Source organism: Camelina sativa, chromosome 19, assembly GCF_030686135.1.
Source record: "Camelina sativa cultivar CO46 ecotype springtype chromosome 19, ASM3068613v1".
NCBI classification, from domain to species: domain Eukaryota; kingdom Viridiplantae; phylum Streptophyta; class Magnoliopsida; order Brassicales; family Brassicaceae; genus Camelina; species Camelina sativa.
This window is the reverse complement of record NC_141898.1, coordinates 11,451,786-11,478,063: the sequence shown is the minus strand read 5'-3', so window position 1 is coordinate 11,478,063 and position 26,278 is coordinate 11,451,786. Positions and strand designations below refer to the sequence as shown.

At 35.1% G+C, this 26,278-nt stretch overlaps 1 protein-coding gene, 1 long non-coding RNA gene and 1 pseudogene across 8 annotated transcripts; all 3 read left to right on the top strand.

The window, feature by feature from the left end:
• The first annotated feature begins 564 nt into the window (after positions 1-564).
• LOC104766120 (uncharacterized) lies at positions 565-26,265 on the top strand. Of its 2 annotated transcripts, none has more exons than XM_087501746.1 (4): positions 565-874; positions 25,617-25,650; positions 25,789-25,931; positions 26,046-26,265. In XM_087501746.1, exons 1-4 carry the CDS (start codon positions 710-712, stop codon positions 26,055-26,057), a joined length of 354 nt encoding a protein of 117 aa, XP_087357872.1. In that variant the 5' UTR covers positions 565-709; the 3' UTR covers positions 26,058-26,265. The 2 variants fall into 2 exon arrangements, with proteins under 2 accessions (XP_087357872.1, XP_010488241.2); XM_010489939.3 differs by lacking the exons at positions 25,617-25,650; positions 25,789-25,931; positions 26,046-26,265 and adding exons at positions 1,007-1,101; positions 1,235-1,382; positions 1,494-2,076.
• LOC104766119 (uncharacterized) lies at positions 6,917-8,988 on the top strand. 6 transcript variants are annotated; one of them, XR_015590964.1, is made up of 4 exons: positions 7,269-7,606; positions 7,763-7,901; positions 8,074-8,093; positions 8,206-8,523. It is a non-coding gene; the product is annotated as an uncharacterized LOC104766119 (long non-coding RNA). The 6 variants fall into 6 exon arrangements; XR_015590963.1 differs by lacking the exon at positions 8,074-8,093 and having other exon boundaries at positions 6,917-7,606; XR_015590966.1 differs by lacking the exons at positions 8,074-8,093; positions 8,206-8,523 and adding an exon at positions 8,812-8,988.
• On the top strand, positions 20,535-21,508 carry LOC147920431 (uncharacterized; annotated as a pseudogene).
• Positions 26,266-26,278: the final 13 nt, after the last annotated feature.

Genomic DNA, 26,278 nt, shown 5'->3' with positions numbered 1-26,278 from the left:
TTAGTCCGAAATTTTAGAGAGTCTGATACTTTTCTTCGATATCAAATGTCTAAAAGAGGGACCTAAAAAAAATACAAAATACAAGCAAAAATTAAAATACATGAACCAAAAAAAACTGCAATATCATTCAAGATATACAAATGAATTTTCTGTTATTCTTCGCTCAACATCTACTCTTCAGTAACCAAAGTTTTGGTAGTACACATATGTTACAGGCCATAATATATAGTAAAATCGACCTCTACAAGACTACAAGATCTACTTAAGTACTTAATTAACCCAATTTGGCACTAAGGAAAACAACTCCTAACTTAGGAGTATTACTAACTTATGAGCATAATTTGTAAGGAAAGAGCCCTGTCTGCCATCGCATTAATTACTCTCTTTAGAAAGAAATTGAGCTTAAACTTGAAAAATACAAACGACCCTCTCTCTCGAGTCATATTCAACAAAAAAAATTCCCCTTGATATGTATAAGAACCATAGTAAATAAAAGGAAACGTACTCCCTTCTCACTCTCTTTCAAAAGAGGTTATTTACAAAGAGTCTAAAAGAATACAAAAAAAAAAACACCGAGTGTACTTTAAGAGGTGCTAACTAAAAGACAGATCCATGAACAAAATAATTGAGATTACGTCATATATGTGTACGTCATGTACGTGACGAAAGCCATCTCTCCATTCAACCATTTGGATGTGATTCACCATGCATGTTGCTTCAGAGAAATGACTCCAGAGAGACAAGATCGTCTTTTTTGCGATATGTGTGGGCCTGTGTGTGGCAAGTTGACGGTAGGATTTATGAGGTTGAACATGCTTCTGTCCATTTCTCACTTTCATCTCAACCATCGGTTTCGCTTTCCTCGGCTAATAAGGTAGGTCTGCCCTTGAGACTTCAGTTGTCCGTGAGATAGATGTTTTTTTTGTTCAATATTGACTTTTCTTTCTTTCATTTCGAGGATATTTTTGTATAAAAAAATCTTAATATTCAACTTCCTTAAATTTAGAACCACAACACTCACTTCACTTCATAATTCTCACTTCATTGCTCCTTCAACTCCTCAAATCAGAATGAATCAATCTGAGCAGAATTCCTTATCAGGTAACTCATTATTTTCTAAAGTCATGATCATGTCCGAGGACATATAATCTTTTTTGGCCACATATAAATATAACCATGGACAAATTATTCTATACACATCAATTAGATAACTAATTAATCTTTCCGGGCACAGTGGAAAAACCTTCACAGGCTTCATCAGATCCCTACACACCGCCGCCGCCAATTGGTTATCCGACTAGAGATGCCATGGTGGGTGATCCTCCGGCAGCAGCAGTGGAGACAAAGTCCAAGGACGTCGATGAATCATACGAAAAATTAGAGTACATATTTATTTCTTTTCTAATTATCCGTTAATCATTTTCAAGATATTCACGCGGCGTTCAATTTTTTTTTTTTTTTTTTAATGCTATGTCTGTGTACACTATTGGCAGATGCTGTCAGAAATGTCTCTGTGGTTGCCTTGAAGTCTTACAGAAAGTACTTTCATCGTGACACTAAATTTAGCATGAGCATGAGACTTCTGATGAGACTGAAGTCGTTGACCGAACCAGAAAAAACATCACGTAATGGAAGATCCATTGATATATGTTTTATATATATATTTAATCCGTATGTAAGGATCCTCACGTTGCATTTTTTTTAAAATTGATTTGCTTCATTGTTTGAAAGGGATCCATGATCCCATTTGCTTTGTGTATTTTGTTTCTATATAAATCAAAGAAAAAAAAGAAAAGAAAAAAACCTAGTCATAAGTCGTAACTAATGCTCCATCAACGTCAGACGGCTTCCCCTGTTATAGTGAATTCTTACGGTTTTGCTTCCGATCAACATTGAATGACCCTTGCATGGGACTCATTAACTTCGGAATTAACGATTTCATACAAACTATTACTATAAGAAGTAATTTTTTTTGACGATAGTGATAGAAATAGTGATCAGGATGGCTGTGTTTCACTTTACAGTTTTTCTAAGTGATCATATATATCTTATATAATACATCTGACTTCTTATATAGCTGACACATGTCCTCATTCTCAATTTAATTCAAAATTATGGGTTAAAGAAACGTAAATAGATTCATCTCAATTCCCTAGCCAACAAAACATACACTTATTTCAATTTTATTTCAAAACTATGGAGCAGAGAAACCAAAAAATAGGCCCGTTCCCTAGCCAACATAACTAATTAAAAAGTTAAATATAATTTCTTTCTTGTCCACGCCTCTCTGCCTCTACGAACTTGACATCATTTCGTAGCATCAACTACATAATCTGAGAAGATATTAATGTTTTACTTATGGTTGGTTGTCCCTCATTTCTCACATCATCATCAATTCTATCATCTGCTTTATTCCTTTTTGATGACCTAATTGGTTAAAAATCACATTATTTATTATATAAACACTCAGATTTATTTTCCTCTACCAAATTTTTAATTATTTTTGGTTGGTATTAATTAATATTATTTCATAGCAAGAATCTATATATTTTACTTTGGTAAAAACAAAAAAATCGTTTTACAAGAATATATTTTGTCTAATTTAATTTATACGATTTGTAAATTCCTCACTAATGTTCCTTTAAATTTCTTTACTCTTCGTCTACCAAATCTTTAATTATTTTTGGTTTTTTTTATTTAGTATTATTTCATAGCAAAAATCTCTATAGTTTACTTTTGTTAAAGAAAATCTAATCTATTTTACAAAATCTATATAGTTTAATTTTATTAGATAAGTACTCAGATTTATCTTCCTCTACCAAATCTTTAATTATTTTTGGATTGTATTAATTAATATTATTTCATAGCAAGAATCAATATATTTTACTTTGGTAAAAAAAATCGTTTTACAAGAATATATTTCATCTAATTTAATTTATACGATTTGTAAATTCCTCACTAATGTTCCTTTAAATTTCTTTACTCTTTGTCTATCAAATCTTTAATTATTTTTGATTTTTAAATTTAGTATTATTTCATAGCAAAAATCTCTATAGTTTTTACAAAAATATATTTATTCTATTTTGTTTTTACGATATATAAATTTGTCACTTATTTTTTTATCGCAACCGAAACTTTATTACTTAACTATTTTTATCGGTTTCACATGTCAATATTTAATATATATTAAACTATAATAAAATAGAGTTGAGAGAAATTGTCATTTGGCACCCGTCTATTTTTTTAAACATGTGTTATTTTTTCAATTTTAATGAAATAAAAATACACATTATTGCTAATCTAAAACTAAATTGTCTACACATATTTTTTTTAATTTGGGACATTTTATTTGTTCAGTTTCTTTAGATTACATTAATTCTCTCAATCAATTACATTTATGACATTATGGGTGGACGTTTTCTTTTGTTCAAATTGTTCACGTTGCAATGATGCATATGACCAAATTAATTACAATTAATATGCATTATAACTGTATTTATTGCCATGAATGTGATTACTCAGAATAATGTGTCAATGAAATTCCTTTCAAACTTCAAACAATGTTTAGTGTATTATATAAGATCCAATGCTCACATGGCTAATAATGAAGAAAACAATCACTCACTATATATCTTTCTTTTCCCATCATTTCCCATCATTTCCCATGGTATTTTTTAAAAATATTTTTTCTTATGAAGTTTTTTTTGAAAAAGCATGATGTCTTGCAGTATGATGATTAACAGTGTAACATCTGCGAACCGAAATCCCGGTTTAGGGGATTGCATCGGTCGATGCATATAGTGCATTGGTCGATGCAGGTTAAGTTTTCTGCGGACGAGTTAAGTTAAACGCTGCGTCTTGGGTTAGGGAAAACCTTTAAGTCGTGTTTTGTCTCATTCGACAAGTTCAGCCGTTTTGGGGAGAAAAACCAGAGAGGAAAGAGGTCTTATCAGTTCTTAAGCGTTTTTGGGAGATTCTTGGAAGTTTGTGGCGTTTTCCTGTGAGATCTGAGGCTTAGATCGTGGTAGGAACTTCCTAGGAGCGTTTTCTTCCTGTGTTTGGGTCGGATTTCTTCTGTGGCAAAGGTAAGTGCATGACCATGGCTTATCTAAGCTGGAGATATCTCTGATTTGTTTGTTATGTGTGGTTAGGCTTGTTAGTTTGTTTTTTGGGACGCTGGGAAGCTTTCTTGTGGCTTGGGATTGAGTTTTGTAGTTGTATAAACGAAGATCCAGCGAGAAGCTTTGGAGGAAAACCATGCTCGGCATTGCATCGGTCGATGCACTTGGTGCGTCGGTCGATGCAAATGCGAGGACGGCGCGTAAAATCTAGGGTTTTCGTGCTATGTCGAGCATGCGTCGGTCAATGCAATGGGAGCATCGGTCGATGCAAGTTAGTCTTGCATCGGTCGATGCAGATCTTGCGTCGGTCGACGCAACCTCCAACTGGTGTCGGTCGATGCATGTTGGTGTTGGTCGATGCTGAGTCCTGGTTTGTTATTGTTGATTGTTTATTGATGGTTAGAGATGTCTCTATTTCTTGTGTGTATAGCCCAATAGATGGGAGGATTGCCTTACTGAGTGTTTATAAAATACTCATGCATTGCAATTTGTGTTTGTGGTGCAGGTAAAGGTAAAGTGTGATCGTGGAATCAGGACGATGAGGAGGAGGATGTTCTAGAGACTTGATTGATTGTGGTCTAGCTATTGTTAGGTTGCTAGTGTTGAGTTGATAGAACATTGTAGGATGTTGGAATTTGGTTATTGCATTGTTGGTTATTGGATTGTTATTGTTGGAATTCTTATTGGTTTAATGGAATTGTTTTTGTTATCCGCTGTTGTTGATTGTTGCTAGGTTGTTAGTGGGTATGGGACCACTAGTGAATTAATACTATAAAAAAAAACGGGAAGGGTTGTTACAAACAGATTAATTTCTCTAGGACTATTTGAAGAAATCGTTTACAAAGCCATGTCAATGTTTTTTTTTTTTTGGTATCAGAGCCTTGTCAATATATATTAGCCTCTTTCAAAGATTATGTTTTATGATAGTCATAATTTAAAGTTTTTGCATTGTTTTGTAATGTGATTTTTTTAACTTCCAAACTATAGTTGGAAGTCTTAAGTGATGAAGATGAGCCTAATGCTTGAGTCCTAAAGCGCAATCTCTTTGACTTTGAACATTCACTCTTAATATTATAGTTGTAAGTCCCTTAGATTTCTCCTCTTAAGTCCTCTAATCTACAACTACAATATATTTCTAGGTTTATGTTTTGTAAATTTGCTTTGTTTTTCATTTTTAAAAGTTCTTTATCCCCATTGCAAAAAAAAAATTTACTTTGCATATTGATAAAAAGATTGAGCCTAATTTTACCGTGTAATGCATATATACATGATCAAAAGATCATGTATTTCTTTATTGCCCCTTTGGAATCACTTCCCAAACTTTACAACATCCTTTCGCATTACACGGAAAAACTTTACAGAGACCTATTGTAAAATATTTAATTGTAACCTCAATACTTTCGTCATAGACATATGTCAATCATTAAAAGTGGTATAAATTATAGTAGATTAACCTGTACAAAAGCAAAACTACTTTTATATCGCATTGGTATTGTTTGAGTTGTCAATCATACCTCATGTCTATTTTCTTGTAACCCTTACTCCATCTGTCATTATGTCGTAAAAAGCTTACACCATTTCCAATGGTTATCTATATTTTTTAAGTTTGAATTTTATATTTTACATTCAGGGTATAATTTTTAAGAGATATGGTTTAGTATTTAGAGTATAAGATTAAAAGCAAAATGCTATTTTAGTATTTTTAGAATTTAGAAATGATTTGCTAAATTTAAAACCAAAACTTATTTTTATGCAATATGTGAATATTGTCCTTCTTTTAACACACTTTATAATTATAAACTTATAAATATATGTATTTAAATTTTTTTCAAAGCATATATAAATAATATCATGAACATTTCATATATAATTTAATGAAATTTTATTTTACATACAAAATATTTGATTTTATAACTCACGCATCGCGTGGGTAATTTTCTAGTATATATATATATATTTAAGTGAATCTAGGGATGTCAAAATGAGTCTATTTTTATGGATCAATTCAATCCTATCCAAACCATAAACTTATTGAGTTAGAAATTTGAGTCTTACTGAATTAATGGGTCGAAATGGTTTATGGATTTAATGGATTGGATGGAAATGATTTTGGTTAAAATAAATTGATGAGTTGACAATTTGGCACTAAGGAAAACAATTCCTAACTTAGGAGTATTACTAACTTATGAGCATAATTGGTAAGGAAAGAGGTAAAGAGCCCTGTCTGCCATCGCATTAATTACTCTTTTTAGAAAGAACTTGACCTTAAACTTGAAAAATACAAACGACCCTCTCTCTCGAGTCATATTCAACAAAAAAAATTTCCCTTGATATGTATATGAACCATAGCAAATAAAAGGAAACGTACTCCCTTCTCACTCTTATTCAAAAGAGGTTATCTACAAAGAGTCGAAAGGACTTGTCCAAAAAAAAAAAGAGTCTAAAGGAATACAAAAAAAAACACCGAGTGTACTTTAAGAGGTGCTAACTAAAAGAAAGATCCATGAACAAAAAATCGAGATTACGTCATATACGTGTACGTCATGTACGTGACGAAAGCCATCTTTGCATTAAACCATTTGGATGTGATTCACCATGCATGTTGCTTCACAGAAATGACTCGAGAGAGACAATTAGGGTCGTCTTTTTGCGATATGTGTAGGCCTGTGTGGCAAGTTGACGGTAGGATTTATGAGGTTGAACATGCTTCTGTCCATTTCTCACTTTCATCTCAACCATCGGTTTCGCTTTCATCGGCTAATAAGATAGGTCTGCCCTTGAGACTTAAGTTGTCCGTGAGTTAATTGTTTTTATTGTTCAATATTGTCTTTTCTTTCTTTAATTTCGAGGATATATATTATATATTAAGGGAGGAAATAAAATATAAACTAGTCAAATTAATGAAGAAAAGACTGATTAGGTTAAAATTATTTGATTTAGAGTTTGCTTAAGTAGACTTCTCTGTAAACTATTGGTGGTTGATTTTGTAATGTCATCAACTATTAATATTATGTTATTTTAATTTCACCGATAATTTAACCAAACCGATAGTTGAACTTAACTGAATGCATACCGATTCCTTGATTTTAACCTAACCGGATAATTTAACCATATATATACTTCTCTGCAAGTCAAACCTAGTTTTTTATGTGATCTCTCAGCCACCGCAGCCTGAGCAGACATTAATATCACAAAAAGACTAAAATCTGGGATATGATCTAACCTAATTTTTTTTCCATTTTCTCTCTAATCTTCAACATTCTTATTCCCCTTTCTCTTTGGATTTGTGTTCTTCCTCTCTTTTCTCTCTTCAAATATATCAGCCACTCTCGCTCCCTTCTCTCATCAACACCAATATTTGTTAGAACCTTAAGCTCTCGCATATGATGTCTCGTGAATCTCACAGTCATGGGACAAAACTTCGCCGCCGAGAAAGGAATTCCCCAAATTCGAAACCATACTTCTCCTCCGAAGAAATCCTCAAGGTACTGATGAAGATCTGTCTTAGCTCGAAACGACATCGTCGATGCGAGCACCCTCATGTTCCTCTGTTTCTTCTTCGTCTTCTTACTCCGATTCCTCCCGATCTGTGCATTTCTTTTAACTGTCATTTATTTGTTTTTGTTGGTGTTCTTTGAAAGGGATTTGAGAAACCAATATCGTTTAGGTTACTGGCGGCTAAAGTAATGGATATGGAGAAAGCAGGTACGATGTATTTCATCTCAAGCAGATATGACGATCCTTGTTAGATGTTCGTCCTTAGAAGGATACTCAAAAAAGGTGATAAATAGATCCATTATCTTGTTTTATTGTAATATATTTTTGTTAACTGATTGTGGTGTCGGATAATTTCTTTGTCTTCTAATTTTTTTTTCAAAGTTGTTGTTGTTGTTGTCGTTGTTGGTTTTGATTACAAGTACAATTTTTAAGGTTTAATTATTTTGTTAATCAGATCAAAGAAGGAGATCAAAGGTAGAGACCATATGTGTACAACTAATTCCATTGAATGACACCATTCCTTCACTTATGTCTGATTTTGATGTTATTATATGTTCCTTGTGTTCCTTTTACTTTGTAACCCTAGTACGACGTCTTCAGATCTGGAAGTGACAACAAAGGAATCTCCATTGAAGATCAATACGCCACCGATAAGCCTCCAAGGTCCAATCGAACCAGGCTTGAACCAAAATTTGAACAATTAGAGAAGTAAACCGGGTTTAGTCAGCTGGTACACCGTTATGACTTTTGTTTAGGCAGACGGAGTTAGAGGGGGAATCTTAACGCTTTTGTTTTTGCGGGGTTGTTTTGTAAACTTTAAGTTTTATTTGGGGGTTGGGGCAAAATATGTAAATACGGTTTAACAATTTATTTTCTCGGTTTATCGCATTAATTATGAAGTCTCTATCTCTCTCTTAACTTATGTTTTTCATAAACCACATCGATTTGAGTTTTTAACTCGGAAAGACCAAACAAAGAAATAACAAATATTTTTAATTTCTCTGTCAAACGATAAATTCGATGAATATTTTTTAAAGAAAATTCTGACCAAAAAGTATGATGTGCTTGCCATGTTCGGAGATTGCTTCAAAAGATTTTTGTATGTTTAAAAATAGTTTTTGACAGAATAATAACCTAAAGATGATTTAGATTATTAATGCATCTTTCGTGTGTTTGTGTTATTTTGTTGCAGGTTGAAGCAGATTACGTAATGATATCAAAGAAGTTTCAAGGTCCAACAGTGTGGAAAATTCACAAGTTTAAATACAAAAGTTGTTTGAACTTATTTTTAATTATGTATTTTTACTTTGTAATATAGATATTTTGTATTCATATTTCATATAAATATAATAATTATTTTTATATAAAATTATGGCAGGTTTCTCTTTTATGTCAAATTATCCAAAAACTGAAAAAAAAAAAACTAGAAATTTGTAATTTCAATAAAATTTAGTGTAACAATCATATATATAAAAGTACACTTCCACTCTCTCCTTATTGGCTGTTCGATATTTACTAGGTTTTCTAATTTAATGACTTATTTAATGTCTTCCTTAAATTGGCTGATTGATAATGTATTTAATAGGTTTCCAATTTTATTCCCATACAAACGATTAAAATCCTAACTCAAAATTAACAGAAAATCGTAACTCATACCATACAAACGAATTAAATTGCCTGATTGATATTGTATTTAATAGGTTTCAAATTAATCGTAACTCATACCATACAAACGAATTAAATTGCCTGATTGATATTGTATTTAAGCAAATTTAATGTCCCTCCTTTAATGTCTCACTTAAATTTGTAAACGAAAATATCTACCTTAAATTCGTACGATATTCGCTGTTTGGTATTTCGTTTAATCCCATACAAACGCTTTAAATTGGCTGATTGATACTGTATTTAATAGGTTCCCAATTTTATTCCCATACAAACGATTAAAATCCTAACTCAAAATTAACAGGAAATCGTAACTCATATATACGACATTAAGACTACGTTATAAAATCCTATATTCAAATCACGATCTCCTCCACGATCTCTTAATAAATACACCACGTCTTCCTCTTTACTGTCTCCCTTAAAACCCAAACTCGGCTCTTTCTATATATAAACCAAATTACCATATTCGATTCTTACCACCATTACCAATTACCAAGTATGACTATAATTCCATTGAAGGACCTACAGCCAGGGCGTGATCCTCAAATGGTGTGTGGCCGTGTTCTACGCAAATGGCATGCAAAAGCTTTCCATCAAAATGGGAAAATAATCAGCCTAGATTTCCTCCTACTTGATGAACAGGTATACAACTTCCATATGTTTATATACATCTTCTTAGCCCCTTTATTTTAATTACTAACAAAGATATATATAATGCAGTCTACCTTAATTCAAGTTTCCATACCCCAATACCGAGTTTACCGCTTCAGAGATGACCTTCACGAGGGGAGCATCTACAATATTTCTGACTTTCAAGTGGATACTAGCTATCCACAATACAAACTAACAGATCATCCCTACGTAATTAAGTTCTTGGATGGGACCATCCTTACATCCATAGAACGAAACACATCCGTGATTCCACATGAGATGTTTAGGTTCCGCCAACAAAATGAATTGTGGACTCTTGCTGGGACTAATCAACATTTACCTGGTAGTGCTTCCTAAATATCTATGTCTATCAGCATCATTATCTACTTATATATTTTTCTACTCATCCCATTAACAAGTACTCACATTCCAGATGTTGTTGGGGAACTAACAAAGATTCAAGGGACCAGTTTGGATGACCCATCCTCAGAGGACAAAATCACTTTATATTTGCGACTAGCCGAGTAAGTTTCTCATTCATCCCATCTAACGTTGACAAGTATTCCCCCAGCTACTAGAACTTAATTTCTCAATATATATGCAGTGGTAACAATGTCCGCATCATGGTATGGGATGGATGTGCAGCCGAATTCCGGAAGTTATATGCTTCTATTGTTGGCAAATCAACTATACTAATAATCACGGCTGTCAATCCAAAATCCTATGGAGGTAGCCAAACTATATTTACATCTACACAATTTACCCTCTCTAACCACATACTTACTAAATAAATGATAATGCAGGCAATCTGTCATTGAGCACAACATACTCAACCCGTTTCTACAGAGACGCCAACTATGAAGCTATCAAAGTTTTCCCAAAAAGGTACATCTCCCCCACTTAAAATTACCATATTTTCAAATACTTACCATGTTTTGTTTAACAATATATAAATACTTACCATGTTTTATTTGACAATATATTCCTATCATTATAGCTCCTCACTTCCCGATGGGGTACCACCAACTGTTAATGGGGGTAAAACTCCTGCAATAATTGAAACATTTTCAATTGCAGAGGCCCGCAAATTTGTATCCACTTCAACAGAACAGGTCTATTCCCTAATCTAATTCCACTGTTTCCATCTCTAAACTCATTTCATTTTTTTTTTTTTTTTTTCCGGTCAAACTCTAAACTCATTTTCATGACCCATGCATACTATTATAAATGTAGGAGAAGGAGTTCAAATGCACAGCTTACATTGTAGAGATCGTGGTTGACAGAGGGTGGAAATACATTGCATGTGGCAAGTGTGGGTTAAAGCTTGTGGAATCAGGATCTTCCCTAATTTGCAAACGTTGTTCTGGTGAGCCTATTGGTGTGGTCAAGTATCGGGTTGAACTGGCTGTCACAGACGGTAAAGACAAAACAATATTTGTTATGCTTGATGAACCCACCACACAATTGATACACATTGGAGTTACAGAGTTGATTGACTCACAGGTTTGTAACAGCCTAACCTCTCCCCCATGCATACAACTTGCGCATTAATCCTTTTCTCATGTTTATTTTCTCTACGTATCATTCTCTTCTCCATTTATATAGCCTGCAATGAAGGATGGTGTGCCTGAAGTACTTGCAGAGTTAACTGGGAGGACATTCGAGTTTGAATTAAAAATTTCAGGCTACAACTTCAAATCAAAGTATGAGACATTTACCGTGACTCGGGTTGTTAGTGAAGTCCAGCATCCACCGCCTCAGACATCAACTGGTCCTAACGAAGTTGACGACCATGACCAACCCTCAGAGACATCAGAGAAGCATTGCACCGAAGTCCAACAACCAGCCACTGCAAACTGTAATGACATCAGTGGTCAAGGCTCGCCACTAGAACCAGCAGAGAGAGAAAGCAAGAAGGCCCGAACTGGGAACTCCAAATAATTAAATTCATTTAAAGATTAATGATTTCCACTTTCTAGAATTGTTTACCTCCGCTTCTATTTTGAGTCTCATCTCCAGTCGTTGTTTCTTTAAGCTTCTATATGATTGCAGCATTTTCCACTCATCAAATACAAAATTGTCAAATCCAGGCAGACGACCAGCCCTGTACAAGAGGGTATCTCAGTCAGTAACAGATTTCACAAAATTAGGACATTTAAATTGTTTGTCAGGTTAAATTCACCTTTTCTTTTCGTTACCATCACTTTCAACTCTATATAAGGCGATATTAGATTTGAACAAACTTTAGTTTACGGTTCTAATAAGTATACTGTTGATAGGAGAAAGAGTAACATGGCTACGTAGTTGGATTGGTTTTTAATGGTCTAAATGTTAAGAGTAGTTGGATCGGAGAGCTTTCGGTAACGAGACCATATGGAATGTAATATGGAATGTTAGAAACAATAAAAAACAAACCTGTTAAGGGAAACAGGGAATGTGATTTTTCCTCCGCCAATTGCGTCTCTTACTAACTTCCTCTAAATTCTTCCCTAATTACCACATCTAGGTCTCAATTCTCTCCATGGCTCTTCACACTTTCTTCAATCTCCCTCAAATTCCTCTTTGATTCTTTGAGTTTCCCTGGAATCCCAATACCTTGAAACCCTAATTTCAATACCTTCTACAGTCCGATCCCGAAGATGAGCAATCAAAGCAGTTCCGGTTGGGGTTTGTGGTGCCGTTTAGCCTGTGGAGTTCTTATGAAGGAACTAACAGAAATAGATGTCAGAAATAGGGATTAGGGTAATTAAGGTGAAGAATCAAATCAGGGGAATGAAGGAGAAGAGAGAGTGACGAAGAAGAAGATACAGATCCGATAATAAAATACATAAGTCGACATCTCTTCAAAAATAAGATTGCTCATAGATTAAACAGAGCAGTCTAATTTTAATTGGGCTTCAAAACTACAGAAAAGGCCCAATCACTCTATTAAGGCCAATTTTGTGAAAAAATAAGTCGACGACCCGTTCATATCATCTAGCTGTTCGATGAGATTGCCCAACGTAGTGGATTTACAGAAAAAGAGGGACACAAAATTAGTTAAAGATTATATAATAAGTGGGCCACAAAATTGCCCAACACAAAAAACAAACCAAATCCCCAATTGGACGTTTGGTATTTGAAATATGTAGCAAACCTTCTTCACTTAAATTTATAAATATTTGTATTTTACTTATACAGATTGAATATATATATATTTTAAGATTGAATATATTTTTAACAAAAAATAGAAATGTCAGTATTAATTATTGTATTCGATTTAATATTTCTATTTCACTTATACAAATAGAATATATACTGTAAAGAAAGTTAATGCCAATATTAATTATTGGATTCGAATGAGCTATCATCATTTTAAAACAAAGTTATTTATTGGATTTAATAAGTTATAAAGTATTGATTTACAGTGGTTAAAGTGGATTGTTATAGCATCTTTACATATTATTATGTCAAATAATGGCAAATCAGGTGGGAGAAAACCAAACACCATGTTTTATTATATGATTAGATAGAGAAGGAAAATAAAGAACTCCCATACATAATTTAAAACATTCATGAAAACATAAACCAAAGGATTATTACTCCATTATACCCCGTGCCCAACATGCTTCTTTGTATGTTCCATAAACAATACCTTCATAAGTTCGCAAATCTTCACCACATGTAGGTCCTCTAACAATATTTAGAAGGATTCTCAAATAATACAATTCCCCCATGTGTCGAGGAACAACCTCTAACCTTCCTATTTGGGAACCTCTTTTCCTTGCCTGAAACCTTTTCTCTTTCTTATTCCAAATAAAATAACTTGGAATCTCGGCATACATGAGTGTCCTACTCAAAGAATTCGACCTATTCAAATTCATCAATGCCAAAAACATTGACTCTTTCGGACCACCATCTTCATCATTGAACAAACATTCCTTCTCCTCTGGTATATGGAAAGCTAGCCTAAGCTCAGATACATTAGTCATATTTCCACACAAAACTTTTAAGTCTTACTATAAAATGGGGGGTCTTGAAGAGATATATAGATCTTAGAGATACTTCCTACCGTTTTTTAAGCAATAATTTTAGGACCACCAATAATGAAGATCTTAAATTTACACAATTACTTCTCAATTTGAAAATAAAAATCAAAACGCATAAAATCAAATAATGACAATAATGACAATACATTTATTTCACCAAATCCGTTTAAATATACTCCACCCTGACGGTTTAAAATCAACAAAAAAAAAAGGACAAAATCTTTTTCTCACCTTAAATATACTCCACCCTAATTCATCTTGACACCACCACGTTGTATTTAGCCAAACACTAAATGACAGCTTCAACCATACCCCCAAACTTACGCTGCGCTAGAAGACAACAAACAATGCAGTGTTGTAGAGTTTATAATCAAATTTTGCATTTTACAACCACAGAGATGTTTCATTCATTATGAGGCAAAGGGATCAACCAAGTTTTGGAAAGCTCTATATAGATATATGATTTACCATACACCATATGAGATACTAATCCAATAATTTAATAATTTGAAATTCTAATTCTGATGATGTTTAACCCATCCAATAATTCTATAATATATCCACTCATCAAATTTTAAATCCCGTTACCACTATAATACAGAGTACAAGATTCCCATGGCATGCAGTAGACGTCCATACGATCTCATTCCCTAAAGCAAGTATTCCCGACAAAGGCCTGATGCAGTAGCCTTAGTTTGCTCCACAAAAAAATGTAAACGAGAGACGAACTCTACGAAATCAATTAAAGATTTCTAAACATTATAATTTCCCATAACTGATTTGTTTAAATTAAATAATAGCAAGAGTATTGGCAATAGCTTCTCTACCTCTCTTTCCTCTCGCACATACATTATTAGTTATTTGTAAACAACGGGAAGAAACAAAATTCAATCTATAACAGGCGCCCATTACATCCTAATCCCATGTTTGAATATTATGTGATGGTTACATAAAATAAGCTAAATAATTCATTTCTTTGTAGAAAACACATTCGGTGCAAGCTGCCTCCATTGTTTCGCACATGCAATATTTCCCTATTGGAACTGTTTTTGCTGCAGCAGTCATTCTTCCTAATTGTTGGACACCGATCCCATCTATCTTCCATATGACACGGTTTCTATATAAGCGCAGCTGGTTTGGTTTTTTATGCCACTCTAATTTTTTCAACTGCTGGACGGCTTCCTCAACTTCACCGTTGACTGTCAACATAATTGCATACACATACGTTGCTTCTCCGTTTGATGTCAGTGTTGCTTCCTTCATTTTTTCCAACCCGGATTTTAGGTTGGATTGAAGGAAAAACTCAATCAGCCCTTGAAAATACAATGCTTCTGTATTACCGTGTTTAGCGCAGACTTCAATTAGGTTTGGGTAAAGTTGATAGGCACGGCGTGGTAAACGCAAAATAGGCCGTATGTGTAATTTTTGGAAGACTTCTGGTGATTTTGACGCTCCGTAAAGGAGTGGGCCACTCATAATTGCTGCGCCTAGATCGCGGTGTGACCTCTCACCTACTTTTGCCAATATTTCACTGATTAGCTCAATAGGTAAATCTTCTAGCCGTAGTTGGATTCTTTTGGGTTGTGCCATTTTGCAAGATCAAATCTATATGAATGCAAAAAAACAAAAACTTAAACCATTTAAAATTTGGTATTTAACCCATATAACAACATTTACGTAAAGTTAAGAACTAAACAATTACAATATATTTCATTGGCGTTTGTAAACCATCCAACAACAATAACAAATAAATTTTAAAAAAAACAACGAAAGAAAGAAATACCTTCGGTTCCCTCTTCGTGCCGTCAAATATAATATTGGTAATATTTAAGGTTTTTTTTGCCTAATGTTTTTATGTATGTGTGTATATTTATAGGGTGTTCTTGGTGATCGTTGAGGCTTTTAAGAAGGGATATTTGTAATTGTATTTTTTTCCCCCCAAATATTTTATGTGCAAATAAAGATTGTGTGTATTCTCATTATGATTGTGGGCATATAGCTGTTGGTATTTTATGGTCATTAAATTACGATAAATAGGGGTTACAAAACGCCTGCCAAAATAAAAACCCCTGCTAAGATATCACCATAGGTCACAGCCTAAACCAATGCTTGAATTTAAAAAATAAACAACCCGTTCTAATAATATTATTAGAAATCAAACTCCAATAAATGGCTTTAACTACTCCAACGTTTAAACGGAATTCAAAAAACTCCAAGTTACTACTACTCCTATATGAGATTAAAAAAAATAAATAAATAAAGTTCCAATTCCAAGTAATAAGTTACCACATTATCAAGATGGAGACTCCAAGCCCCCAGAAAAAACAGCGCCTGGATGACTCTATAGGAGACCAGCACCCACGTCTCAATAGTCGCCGTCAACTCCTATTCCCATCATCTCATAGTACAACCAGCAATGTCTCCGAGATTAACCCACTAGGTATTGACATATTGCATTGTAGTGTTTAGCGTTTCTTACATGGTGTAATCTCCTGTTGCTGATCCACTTCTTACTAAAGTTAAATACAATAACATGCAGATGTACCATCCAGTAGCACGGCAAGCCCCGTTCAACCGTTACCCAGACCAAGTAATTGTGTATCCTATTATAAGTTCACATACACCTTTGTTTTCCTTAAACTATTTCTAATAAATAACGACTATTACAATGCCAAATAAAAATTACCCGTACAGGCAAGGCAACAGGAGGAACCCCTACCAAAACGAAACCTCCATCAAAATCACGTAAAAGTAAAAAAGGTATGTATGGCCCAAAATTATAATTACTCATTCTCTTCAAGCTTGTGAGTAAATTAAAAATCTTTAGGCCCAAACTCAAAATAAGGCCCATAAAACACCTACTATCCAAAGCAAAGTATATCTTTTACCCCTTTAGAAAACGAGGTTTCACTTCGTTTGTCTTCTACAGAAGTCACCCGTGTTTTCACAACTTAGTCTCACAACATTGTTTCACGATTTTCAATCGATTTCACAACTTCGTTTAATCTGATTTTGCCCAACTGTTTTTCCCAACAAGGATAAATTATCAGGCTGGTAAATAATTGCACATCCGCACTGTTTTTTACAATCCGCTATATATGTAAATATAATATATCCTCAATCTGACCCAGTTTGTTACCCTGCAACAGCCGAAAATCCTTTCGAACTGCTCCAATGTCCGAAATGTCATGCAATAGTATGGCGTGGAGAAAGTACGGTCAAAGATGGATATTCGGGAACTTTGTTCTACACCATTTGCTGTCAGCGTGGCCGTGTTAAGCTCCCCCCAATATCCGCCCCACCCCCCTTGATTGAGCATTTGATATCAACTTCAGACCACTTTAGAAGAAACATAAGAGTATACAATTCAATGTTGGCCTTCACATCTATGGGTGGGAAAGTGGATACTTCGATTTCAAATACCTCTGGCCCTTTCTCATTTCGAATACATGGCGGGAACTACCACAAAATCGGATCATTGCTTCCAAAGGAAGGGGATCCCCCACGTTATTTGCAGCTTTATATTTTCGACACAGCCAATGAGGTACAAAACCGATTAAATACTATGACCAGAAAACCCAATTCTGAAGACTTGGATCCCCTTATCATGGCTTCTCTGATTGAAATGGTTGATACACATAACCACCTGGCTAAATCATTCCGTAAAATTCGCGACATACATGATGGTGGTGTCCCAGAATTTTCGATTCGAATGGTTGGGCAACGCCGCTACGGCAGACAATATGAGTTACCAACTACTGAAGAAATAGCCGGCCTCATTGTCGGTGATTTATCAGCTACCACATGCGAGCGAGATATTGTTGTTTACCCACACTCAGATGGTTTGCAGATAATCAATGAGAAGCATCCTCGACTTATGAGTTTGCAATACCCGTTGTTGTTTCTATATGGAGAGATTGGTTATCATGATCAAATTCCAAACTTGGATGTCAACGGGAAGTTTCTTAAAAGGTCATTTGTTAGTTTACGGGAATTTTATGCATATCAGTTCCAAACACGGCCTACAGAAGGAATGACTTTAACCAAGAGTGGGAGATTATTTCATCAGTATGCAGTCGACGCTTATACAGCAATTGAGCAAGAACGCCTAAGCTTCCTAAGGAACAACCAGAAGAAATTACGAGCTGACATTTACAAAAACATACGTGATGCTGTGGACAAAGGTGATACAGATCCAAAACAGCTAGGTAAACGTGTAATTCTCCCATCATCATTCACAGGGGGTCCAAGATATATGGCAGAAAATTATCACGATGCCATGGCTATTTGTAGAACCTATGGTAATCCAGATCTCTTCATCACCATGACATGTAATCCTAATTGGGATGAGATTACAGAATTTCTAGAGTTGTCCGGAAACAACACACCAAATGATAGGCCAGATGCAGAATGCAGAATCTTCAAACTTAAACTGGGGCAATTGTTAAGCGATATTGATAAAGGCCACTTACTCAGCCCTCCGACAGCAGGTATATATTCCAGTAACAATTAACATCTTTCATTTCTTACCACTTGAAAGGCAAAACTAACAAAAACTCCATCTTCAATTTCAGTTGTCTACACTATTGAGTTCCAAAAACGCGGATTGCCTCATGCTCACATTCTCCTATGGCTTGGGGGAGAATATAAAAGTTTAACACCGGATGAAGTGGACAACATGATTTCAGCTGAAATACCAGACAAAGAGGAAGATCCTGAAGGCTATAGCTTGGTCCAACAACACATGATGCATGGCCCATGTGGAAATGACCGCCCAGCATCACCATGTATGGAGAATGGAGTGTGCACCAAAAAATATCCAAGATCCTACACCGCCTCTACATCAGTGAATGACTCAGGGTATGTTGTTTACAGACGACGAGAAGATGCAACTAAGACAGTTATGAAGGGTAGCACCTTGCTTGACAATCGTTACGTCGTTCCCCACAACATGGCAATTCTGAAGAAATATAAAGCACATATCAACGTCGAAGTCTGTGCTAAATCAAAAGCAGTGAAATATCTTTTCAAGTACATAACTAAAGGGGTGGATAAGGCAACAATTTACCTGGAGAGGAATGGCGAAACAAGCAACAACGAGGGAACTACAGTATCGAAAAAATATGATGAGATACATAACTATCTAGAATGCCGCTATTTATCAGCCTGTGAAGCTATGTGGAGAATATTTGGAAACGACATACACTACAGAAAACCTTCTGTCCAACGGCTAAGATTACATTTGGAAGGAAAGCAGAGTGTTATGTTCAGTGAAACAGGGGATATGGAAAGTGTTATGGATAGGCCATTGATTGAGAGCACTATGTTCACAGAATGGATGGAAACCAACAAGACAGACAGCGAAGCACGGGAACTTACATACATCGAGTTCCCAAAGTATTATGTGTGGAATACATCCCTGAAAATATGGACGAAACGAAAACAAAGGGATAGTATAGGCAGGATTTACAACATCCACCCAAGCTCTGGAGATCTTTACTACCTTCGAATTCGGCTAAACTATGTTAGAGGCCCAACATGTTTTGAAGACATCCGAACAGTCAATGGTTTTATTCACAAGACATACAGAGATGCATGCTATGCAGCGGGTTTATTAGATTCAGACTTAGAATGGCGCGATGCCATGGGTGAAGCCTCTAACTGGGCAACCGCTGCTCAGCTGAGGAGACTGTTTGTCACACTCTTAATCTATTGTGAGGTCGGCTCCCCATCAGAACTTTGGAAACGTTGTTGGCATGATTTATCAGATGATATCCTTCACACCTTGCGGAGAAAATTTGATTTCCCAAGCTATCAGGTGGGTGATGCAGAGCTAGAACAATATACTCTTTTGGAAATCGAGAAGCTGCTTTTGCAAAGTGATAAATCACTTGCTGATTACTCTGACATGCCAACTCCAGATAAAGAGTTACTAAAAGCTTTGAGAAATAGCCTGCTACAGGAGGAAAAACGGTATAATGTTCCCAAAGAGCTAGCTGACCATAACAGTCTCTTCGCCACCCTGAACAAAGAGCAGAGGGAAGTGTATGATGCAGTGATAGAGTCTGTTATCGAGAAGAAAGGGAAATTATTCTTTGTTTACGGCCCGGGAGGAACAGGTAAAACATTTCTCTACAAAACTATCATTTCAAGATTACGGTCTGAGAAAAAAATAGTGCTACCCGTCGCGTCATCTGGCATAGCAGCATTACTTCTACCGGGGGGGAGAACTGCTCACTCACGCTTCAAAATTCCTCTCAATGCACTAGACGACACTATGTGTAACATAAACAAAGGAACATTTGTGGCAGAACTCATCATCCAAACTGAATTAATCATCTGGGATGAAGCCCCAATGACACATCGTCATGCATTTGAGGCCCTAGATCGAACCCTGCGGGACCTGATGTCAAGTGAGAGACCCTTCGGAGGGAAAACAGTTGTTCTAGGTGGTGATTTCAGGCAGATTTTACCAGTAATACCACAAGGGAGTAGACAAGACAGCATCATGGCTGCAATTAATCGGTCCTATCTTTGGAGTTCGTGTCATGTATATGAGTTAAAGCAGAATATGCGGCTGAACCCAGACGAGAAACAATTCGCAAAATGGTTGCTGGATGTGGGAGACGGGGTGGCGGAAGAAGTAAAGACAAGTGAAAATGAAATCCTCACAAGCCAAGAAATATTAATGGACGAAAGGTTGTTACTCCGCAATACGAAACATCCGATCGCTGCGATCGTCGCTGAATGCTATGAGGATCTCCAAACATCATACACCAAACAAGAATACTTAACTGAAAGAGCAATTCTCACTCCCAAAAATGACGCTGTAGACGAGGTAAATCAATTTTTGCTAGACCAAATTCCAGGTGAAGTGAAAGAGTACTATAGCTCAGATTCTGTTGCGATTGGTGATAGCAACATGGAGGACGAGAATGGGATATACCCCCCAGAGTATCTGAATTCACTTAAGTTCTCTGGTCTTCCGAATCATGTCTTATCTTTAAAGGTTGGTGCACCAGTAATGCTTCTGCGGAACCTTAACCAAAAAGAAGGCCTCTGCAATGGAACAAGAATGGTTGTCACCAGGCTAGGAGAACGCGTCATTGAAGCAGAACTACTCACCGGAACTCATGTTGGGAAGACTGTCATAATTCCAAGGATAATATTGTCACCCACCGACACAATTTATCCATTCACCCTAAGGAGAAGACAATTCCCGATACGTTTATGCTACGCCATGACAATTAACAATGAGTCAAGGTCAAAGCCTCAAAAAGGTAGCTTTGTATCTTCCGAATCCAGTCTTTAGCCATGGGCAACTGTATGTCGCCTTCTCACGAGTAACCTCTGCCCAAGGGCTAAAGGTCATCAACATGAAGCCTCTTCATGCCAAACCAACAGTCAGTAATGTAGTCTACAAAGAAATTTTCAACGGTCTACCATGGACAAACAGTAAGCCTTCTTTTCAATATTACCGACAGAACAAATATCATCCTCTACAAAACTTATATATTTTTAATTGCAGGACATGAAGACATTTAGCCACATATGCGAAACAAGACCTGGCCACTACCAAAAGGCAAAAGTACGTAATAAGAAATAGGCTGTATCCCTCTCTTTAAATTTTTTAAAAACCCCAAAACAAACAACACTTTAGCATACTCTTTATTATATGTTATTCATCACGATTTAAAATCAAGAAGTTTTGGTGGTAACAGGTAAACAAAAAAAGAAACGGAACCCCATTTCAGGCCACCAAACAAAATCACAACTGCAAACAAGGCATGGAATTGCAAAGTCTCCAGAATAGGACTGAAACCACGTTTACTTTCTGTGTACTTTGCTAAGAAACCAAATTCCCCAGATTACAATAAAATTGAAACTTTAACATTTGCTCAAGTTATTCTGTACTGTACCTATTGTTTGAAACTCTATTAAAACGTCACGGGATAGGCCCAGGAGGAAAAAAACATCAACCTTATTTCAACAGAGCCCGAAAATTGATTAATGACCAAACACACAAGTCCCGGCTTTGTTGACCATAAAAACTCAGACAAACAGGAAAAACACATAAAGTGCCGTATACAAAAATATAAACGAAGGCCTAATTGAGGCCCACACACAGGAAAATACGAAACACAAAACAATGTACGTTATCTCCATAAACCATGCAGCATTAAAATACAAATTTAACTAAAATTCAAATAGTACAATAATATCTCTACATGACCACAACGTAAAAACCCCAGCCAAAAAAAACGGAAACTTATTACTAAATGACAAAATACAGAATAAAAACCCATTAATGCAAAATATAAAGAGTACTCTCCGAGAACATTATATATATAAAGAACTAGACCAAGAAAGAACCGAAACAACAAAACCACACAATAAATCCTATGGCAAATATCAGATTTTCAAACCACTTTCGCCCAATACAAAGTACCATCAATCATCTCCGCCTCAAAATCAACAGACCACTACAAAACCAGTTCAATATCAACTACTCATTCCCTTTTTTCACACGTGAAGTCCACGACCAGTCCAATTCACGACTCAAAGACTTGCTTAAGTATTTTCTCACATTTCACGACAAGGCCGCAAATACAATCACCAACCAAACACTCAATTTCGTCGATGGAGTATTCCTATCAGAGGAAACAATAGCACCACCCTTTGAAGTCATCCTGCGGATTGAAGATTCCAATACAAATGCCTTTACAAGAATGGATTACGAAGTGGTGGTAGATGACTTAGCAAGGACACAAACACAAGCATCCACTGATGAGACAGAGGACTGCATAATATGCCTAGACAACCTAAGAGGCGAAAGGAATATCAATATTTTGCCTTGCAATCACAAGTTTCATTTCCATTGCTTAACTTCATGGTTAAACCAGAATATATGTTGTCCTATTTGTAGGAACGAAAACATACTTATTTAATATTTAAAGAAAATCAGATGATTAATAAAAATAAAATGTTTTACAAATTAAATATTTCCATCAAGGTGACTGAACTAATTACTATGAAATCCATCAAACTGAAGTACATAAAATAATATAACGAAAAAAAATTTAAAAGACACATCAAAAGAAATATTTTGTATTCAAAATATTGTGTCTACATGTTGGGCTTAAAATTACAAAAAAACAATATGTCAATAAAAAATTCGAAGATAACTCTTCAAATACCTTTCTAATAACACAAGACAAATATAGTAATTAAATAAAAATAATCTCACTTCAAAAAGCATTAAAACCCCATTAAACATAAATATAACTCTAATCCTAAAATTCAACATTCATTCATCCCACATAATGCTAAACTTAATATGCACAAGAGGAGTCACATTTATAATATTATATAATAGTGTAGTAAGCTAAACGTATAGTCACATTTATAAAATATATCTACATATGAAATTATATTACTTAAATTTAAACTTCATACTCCACTCCATCATTCCCTTATCTCAAAACTATATATTACATAATCAGGAAAAATAACACTACACCACAACCCACGCGTCGCGTGGGCCGGCACCTAGTTAATAACTAAGAATACACTTCATTGTAGTATTGTAGACTGACATCATTCACGGTTGCGTAATTCTTAGAAAGTTTCTATATCACTTCATTTCATACTTATAGAATTGTACATTCTTTGAAGAAGTCTTTCAGATAAGTCTTCAGCATAATCATTACAAATATTAAATTGATTTGATTGATTTGCAGACGGTTCAGTTTCCCGTGCAGAAGTCTGCTAGAAAAGTCGTCGACATAATCATTACAAGGTTTAAATTGATTTGACGTTAATTGGTAAAGAAGTCTGCCAGAGAAGTCGTTTTCTTTATATTTTTCTGGTACTGTTTCAAATAAACCGGAATTGGTTTTCTAAATTTGAGATTATTTTTCTTGTCATCAATACATACTTCACACAGAACTCCAACACGTTGACTTCCAAATTAAGTCTAAGTTAATGACCTAACTGCCTAAGAAAACCAAAAACTTGATTTCTCCATATGTATAATATATAATCATTTCAAAAACATACAGAGGCAAGTACATAACATATATCAAAGAATACAACAAGAAAATCTTAAAAATTATTCACCAATTTGCAATAAATTGGTTTTTAAATTATGACAACTTCATGTTGATGTCAACATTTTAGACATAAACAAGCCTCTACGCAAAGACTTTAACTCGAAATCTATTTTGTGTGGTCTATTTTTGCAATTACAATTTAATAAAGCAGACACCGGACAAAGTCTACTAGGATAGTTGACTTTTTTTGTTGTCTTCCTTTGTTAATTTTTTGGTCAGTTTTGCAATTAAAAACATAGAACAGAGTAGACTTCTTAGGAAGTTTCAACAAGTTAACTTCGATTACAGTCAACTCTGGTTATTTTTGCAATTGACCAAACCATTGACTTGGTAGTAGACTTCTAGCTGACAAGTAGACTTCATCTATCCGTCAACTAGAAAAAGTAAACTTCGTTGTGGTTAGTTTTGCAATTGACCAAGTTTGACTTTCCTCAAGTAGACTACATACGAAGTCTCCAGGAATGTTGACTTCGTTTGCAGTCTGCCGTGGTCATTTTTGGGGTTGACCAACATTTTAATTTTTTAACTAGTAGACTTCTTTTGCAGTCAACTAATTAATTTTATATCAATAATATTACGGTCAATGTTTTTATATATTGGTCAAATCCAAAAATAGCCACTATAGAAGTCTACTCTTTTATTATCGGAAGAAGACTTCGTCCGGCAGTCATAACTAAAAAGTCAAGAATTTGGTCAATTGCAAAAATACACCTTAGTAGACTGCAAACGAAGTATCCGACATAAAGATTATAATGCAGTCTGAACCATATTTTTTTGTTTTCAAATGAAATTAAGGAGACTGAAATTACAGTCTACGGGCTCGAAACTCGATAATTTTTTAATTGCAAAATTGACAACATAGTAGACTTTACATGATATTATGACGGTTAGACTAACAAATAAAGTCTAATTTCGCAAAAAAATCAAGGAAAATCACGAAATCTACCGGAAAATAACCTTATCGGTGGTTGTTTCGCAATGTCAAGCACCAATGACGTCGTCTTTAGTCACCATGGAAGAAACCCAGAACCAATTTAATCACTATCCAAGAATCATGACATATAACAAGATGAATGCACTTGCAAATTTTATTGGATTAAAATGGAGAGGAGATGAAAGAAAATGAAGTTTTCATAGCATTGGGTGTTATTTAAGCTTACAAATTCAGGTTGTTGAAGCTTTAATAGCTTCAAATTTGGTTGTTCATGGTTGTTGGAAAATTGATGGCGGTGGCACAACCATAAATAAAAGAAGAAGATGAGGATATGAATGTAATAAACATTTTTGCAAGAAATTCAAATAAATTAGAAATAATGACATTTTGTGAATACAATGAATACATAAAAATTTAATGGAGAGAAAGTGGCAAATATTGGAGAGAAAAAAAGAGGTAGTCAGTTTTGCAATTGACTCAAATTAGAGGTCTAGTTTTGCAAGCACCCAACTTCTTAATATTCAACTTCCTTAAATTTAGAACCACAACACTCACTTCACTTCATATATAATTCCCACTTCATCACTCCTTCAACTCCTCGAATCAGAGAATGAATCAATCCGAGCAGAATTCCTTATCCGGTAACTCTTCTATTATTTTCTAAAGTCATGATCAATGTCCGACGACGTATAATCTTTTTCGCCCTCATATAGATATAATCATGAACAAATTATTCTATACACACCAATTAGATAACTAATTAATCTTTTCGGGCACAGTGGAAAGACCTTCACAGACTTCATCAGATCCCTACACACCGCCACCGCCGATTGGTTATCCCACTAGAGATGCGATGGTGGGTGATCCTCCGGCAGCAGCAGTGGAGACCAAATCCAAGGGCGTCGAAAAAGCAACGAAAATAGTAGAGTATATATTTCTTTTGATTTGCTTTCTTTATAGTTATGTTTCTATATATTTTGGCTCTAATCATTTACAATATATTCAACTTTATTTTTAATGATCTGTCTGTCTACAGAAATACTGGTAAAGGTATTGAGGCATGTTGCGAATGTCTCCTGTGTTGCTTATCATAATCAACAGGATGAGACTGAAGTCGTTCAGGAAATCAGAAAAACAACGTACGTAATATAAATAAATTAGAACCATCCATCAATATGTTATTATCTATATTATTCGTTTGTAAGGACTCCCACGTACGTTGCATATTTTAAGTTTATTTGCTTCATTGTTTGAAAGGGATCCATGATT

Bases quoted from the DNA above. Each gene is read 5' to 3' on its own strand.
- LOC104766120 (XM_010489939.3), top strand. From the start codon at position 654: ATGTACGTGACGAAAGCCATCTCTCCATTCAACCATTTGGATGTGATT. The intron at 875-1,006 runs GTAGGTCTGCCC...CCTTAAATTTAG, and splicing joins CGCTTTCCTCGGCTAATAAG to AACCACAACACTCACTTCAC. The intron at 1,383-1,493 runs GTACATATTTAT...CACTATTGGCAG, and splicing joins GAATCATACGAAAAATTAGA to ATGCTGTCAGAAATGTCTCT.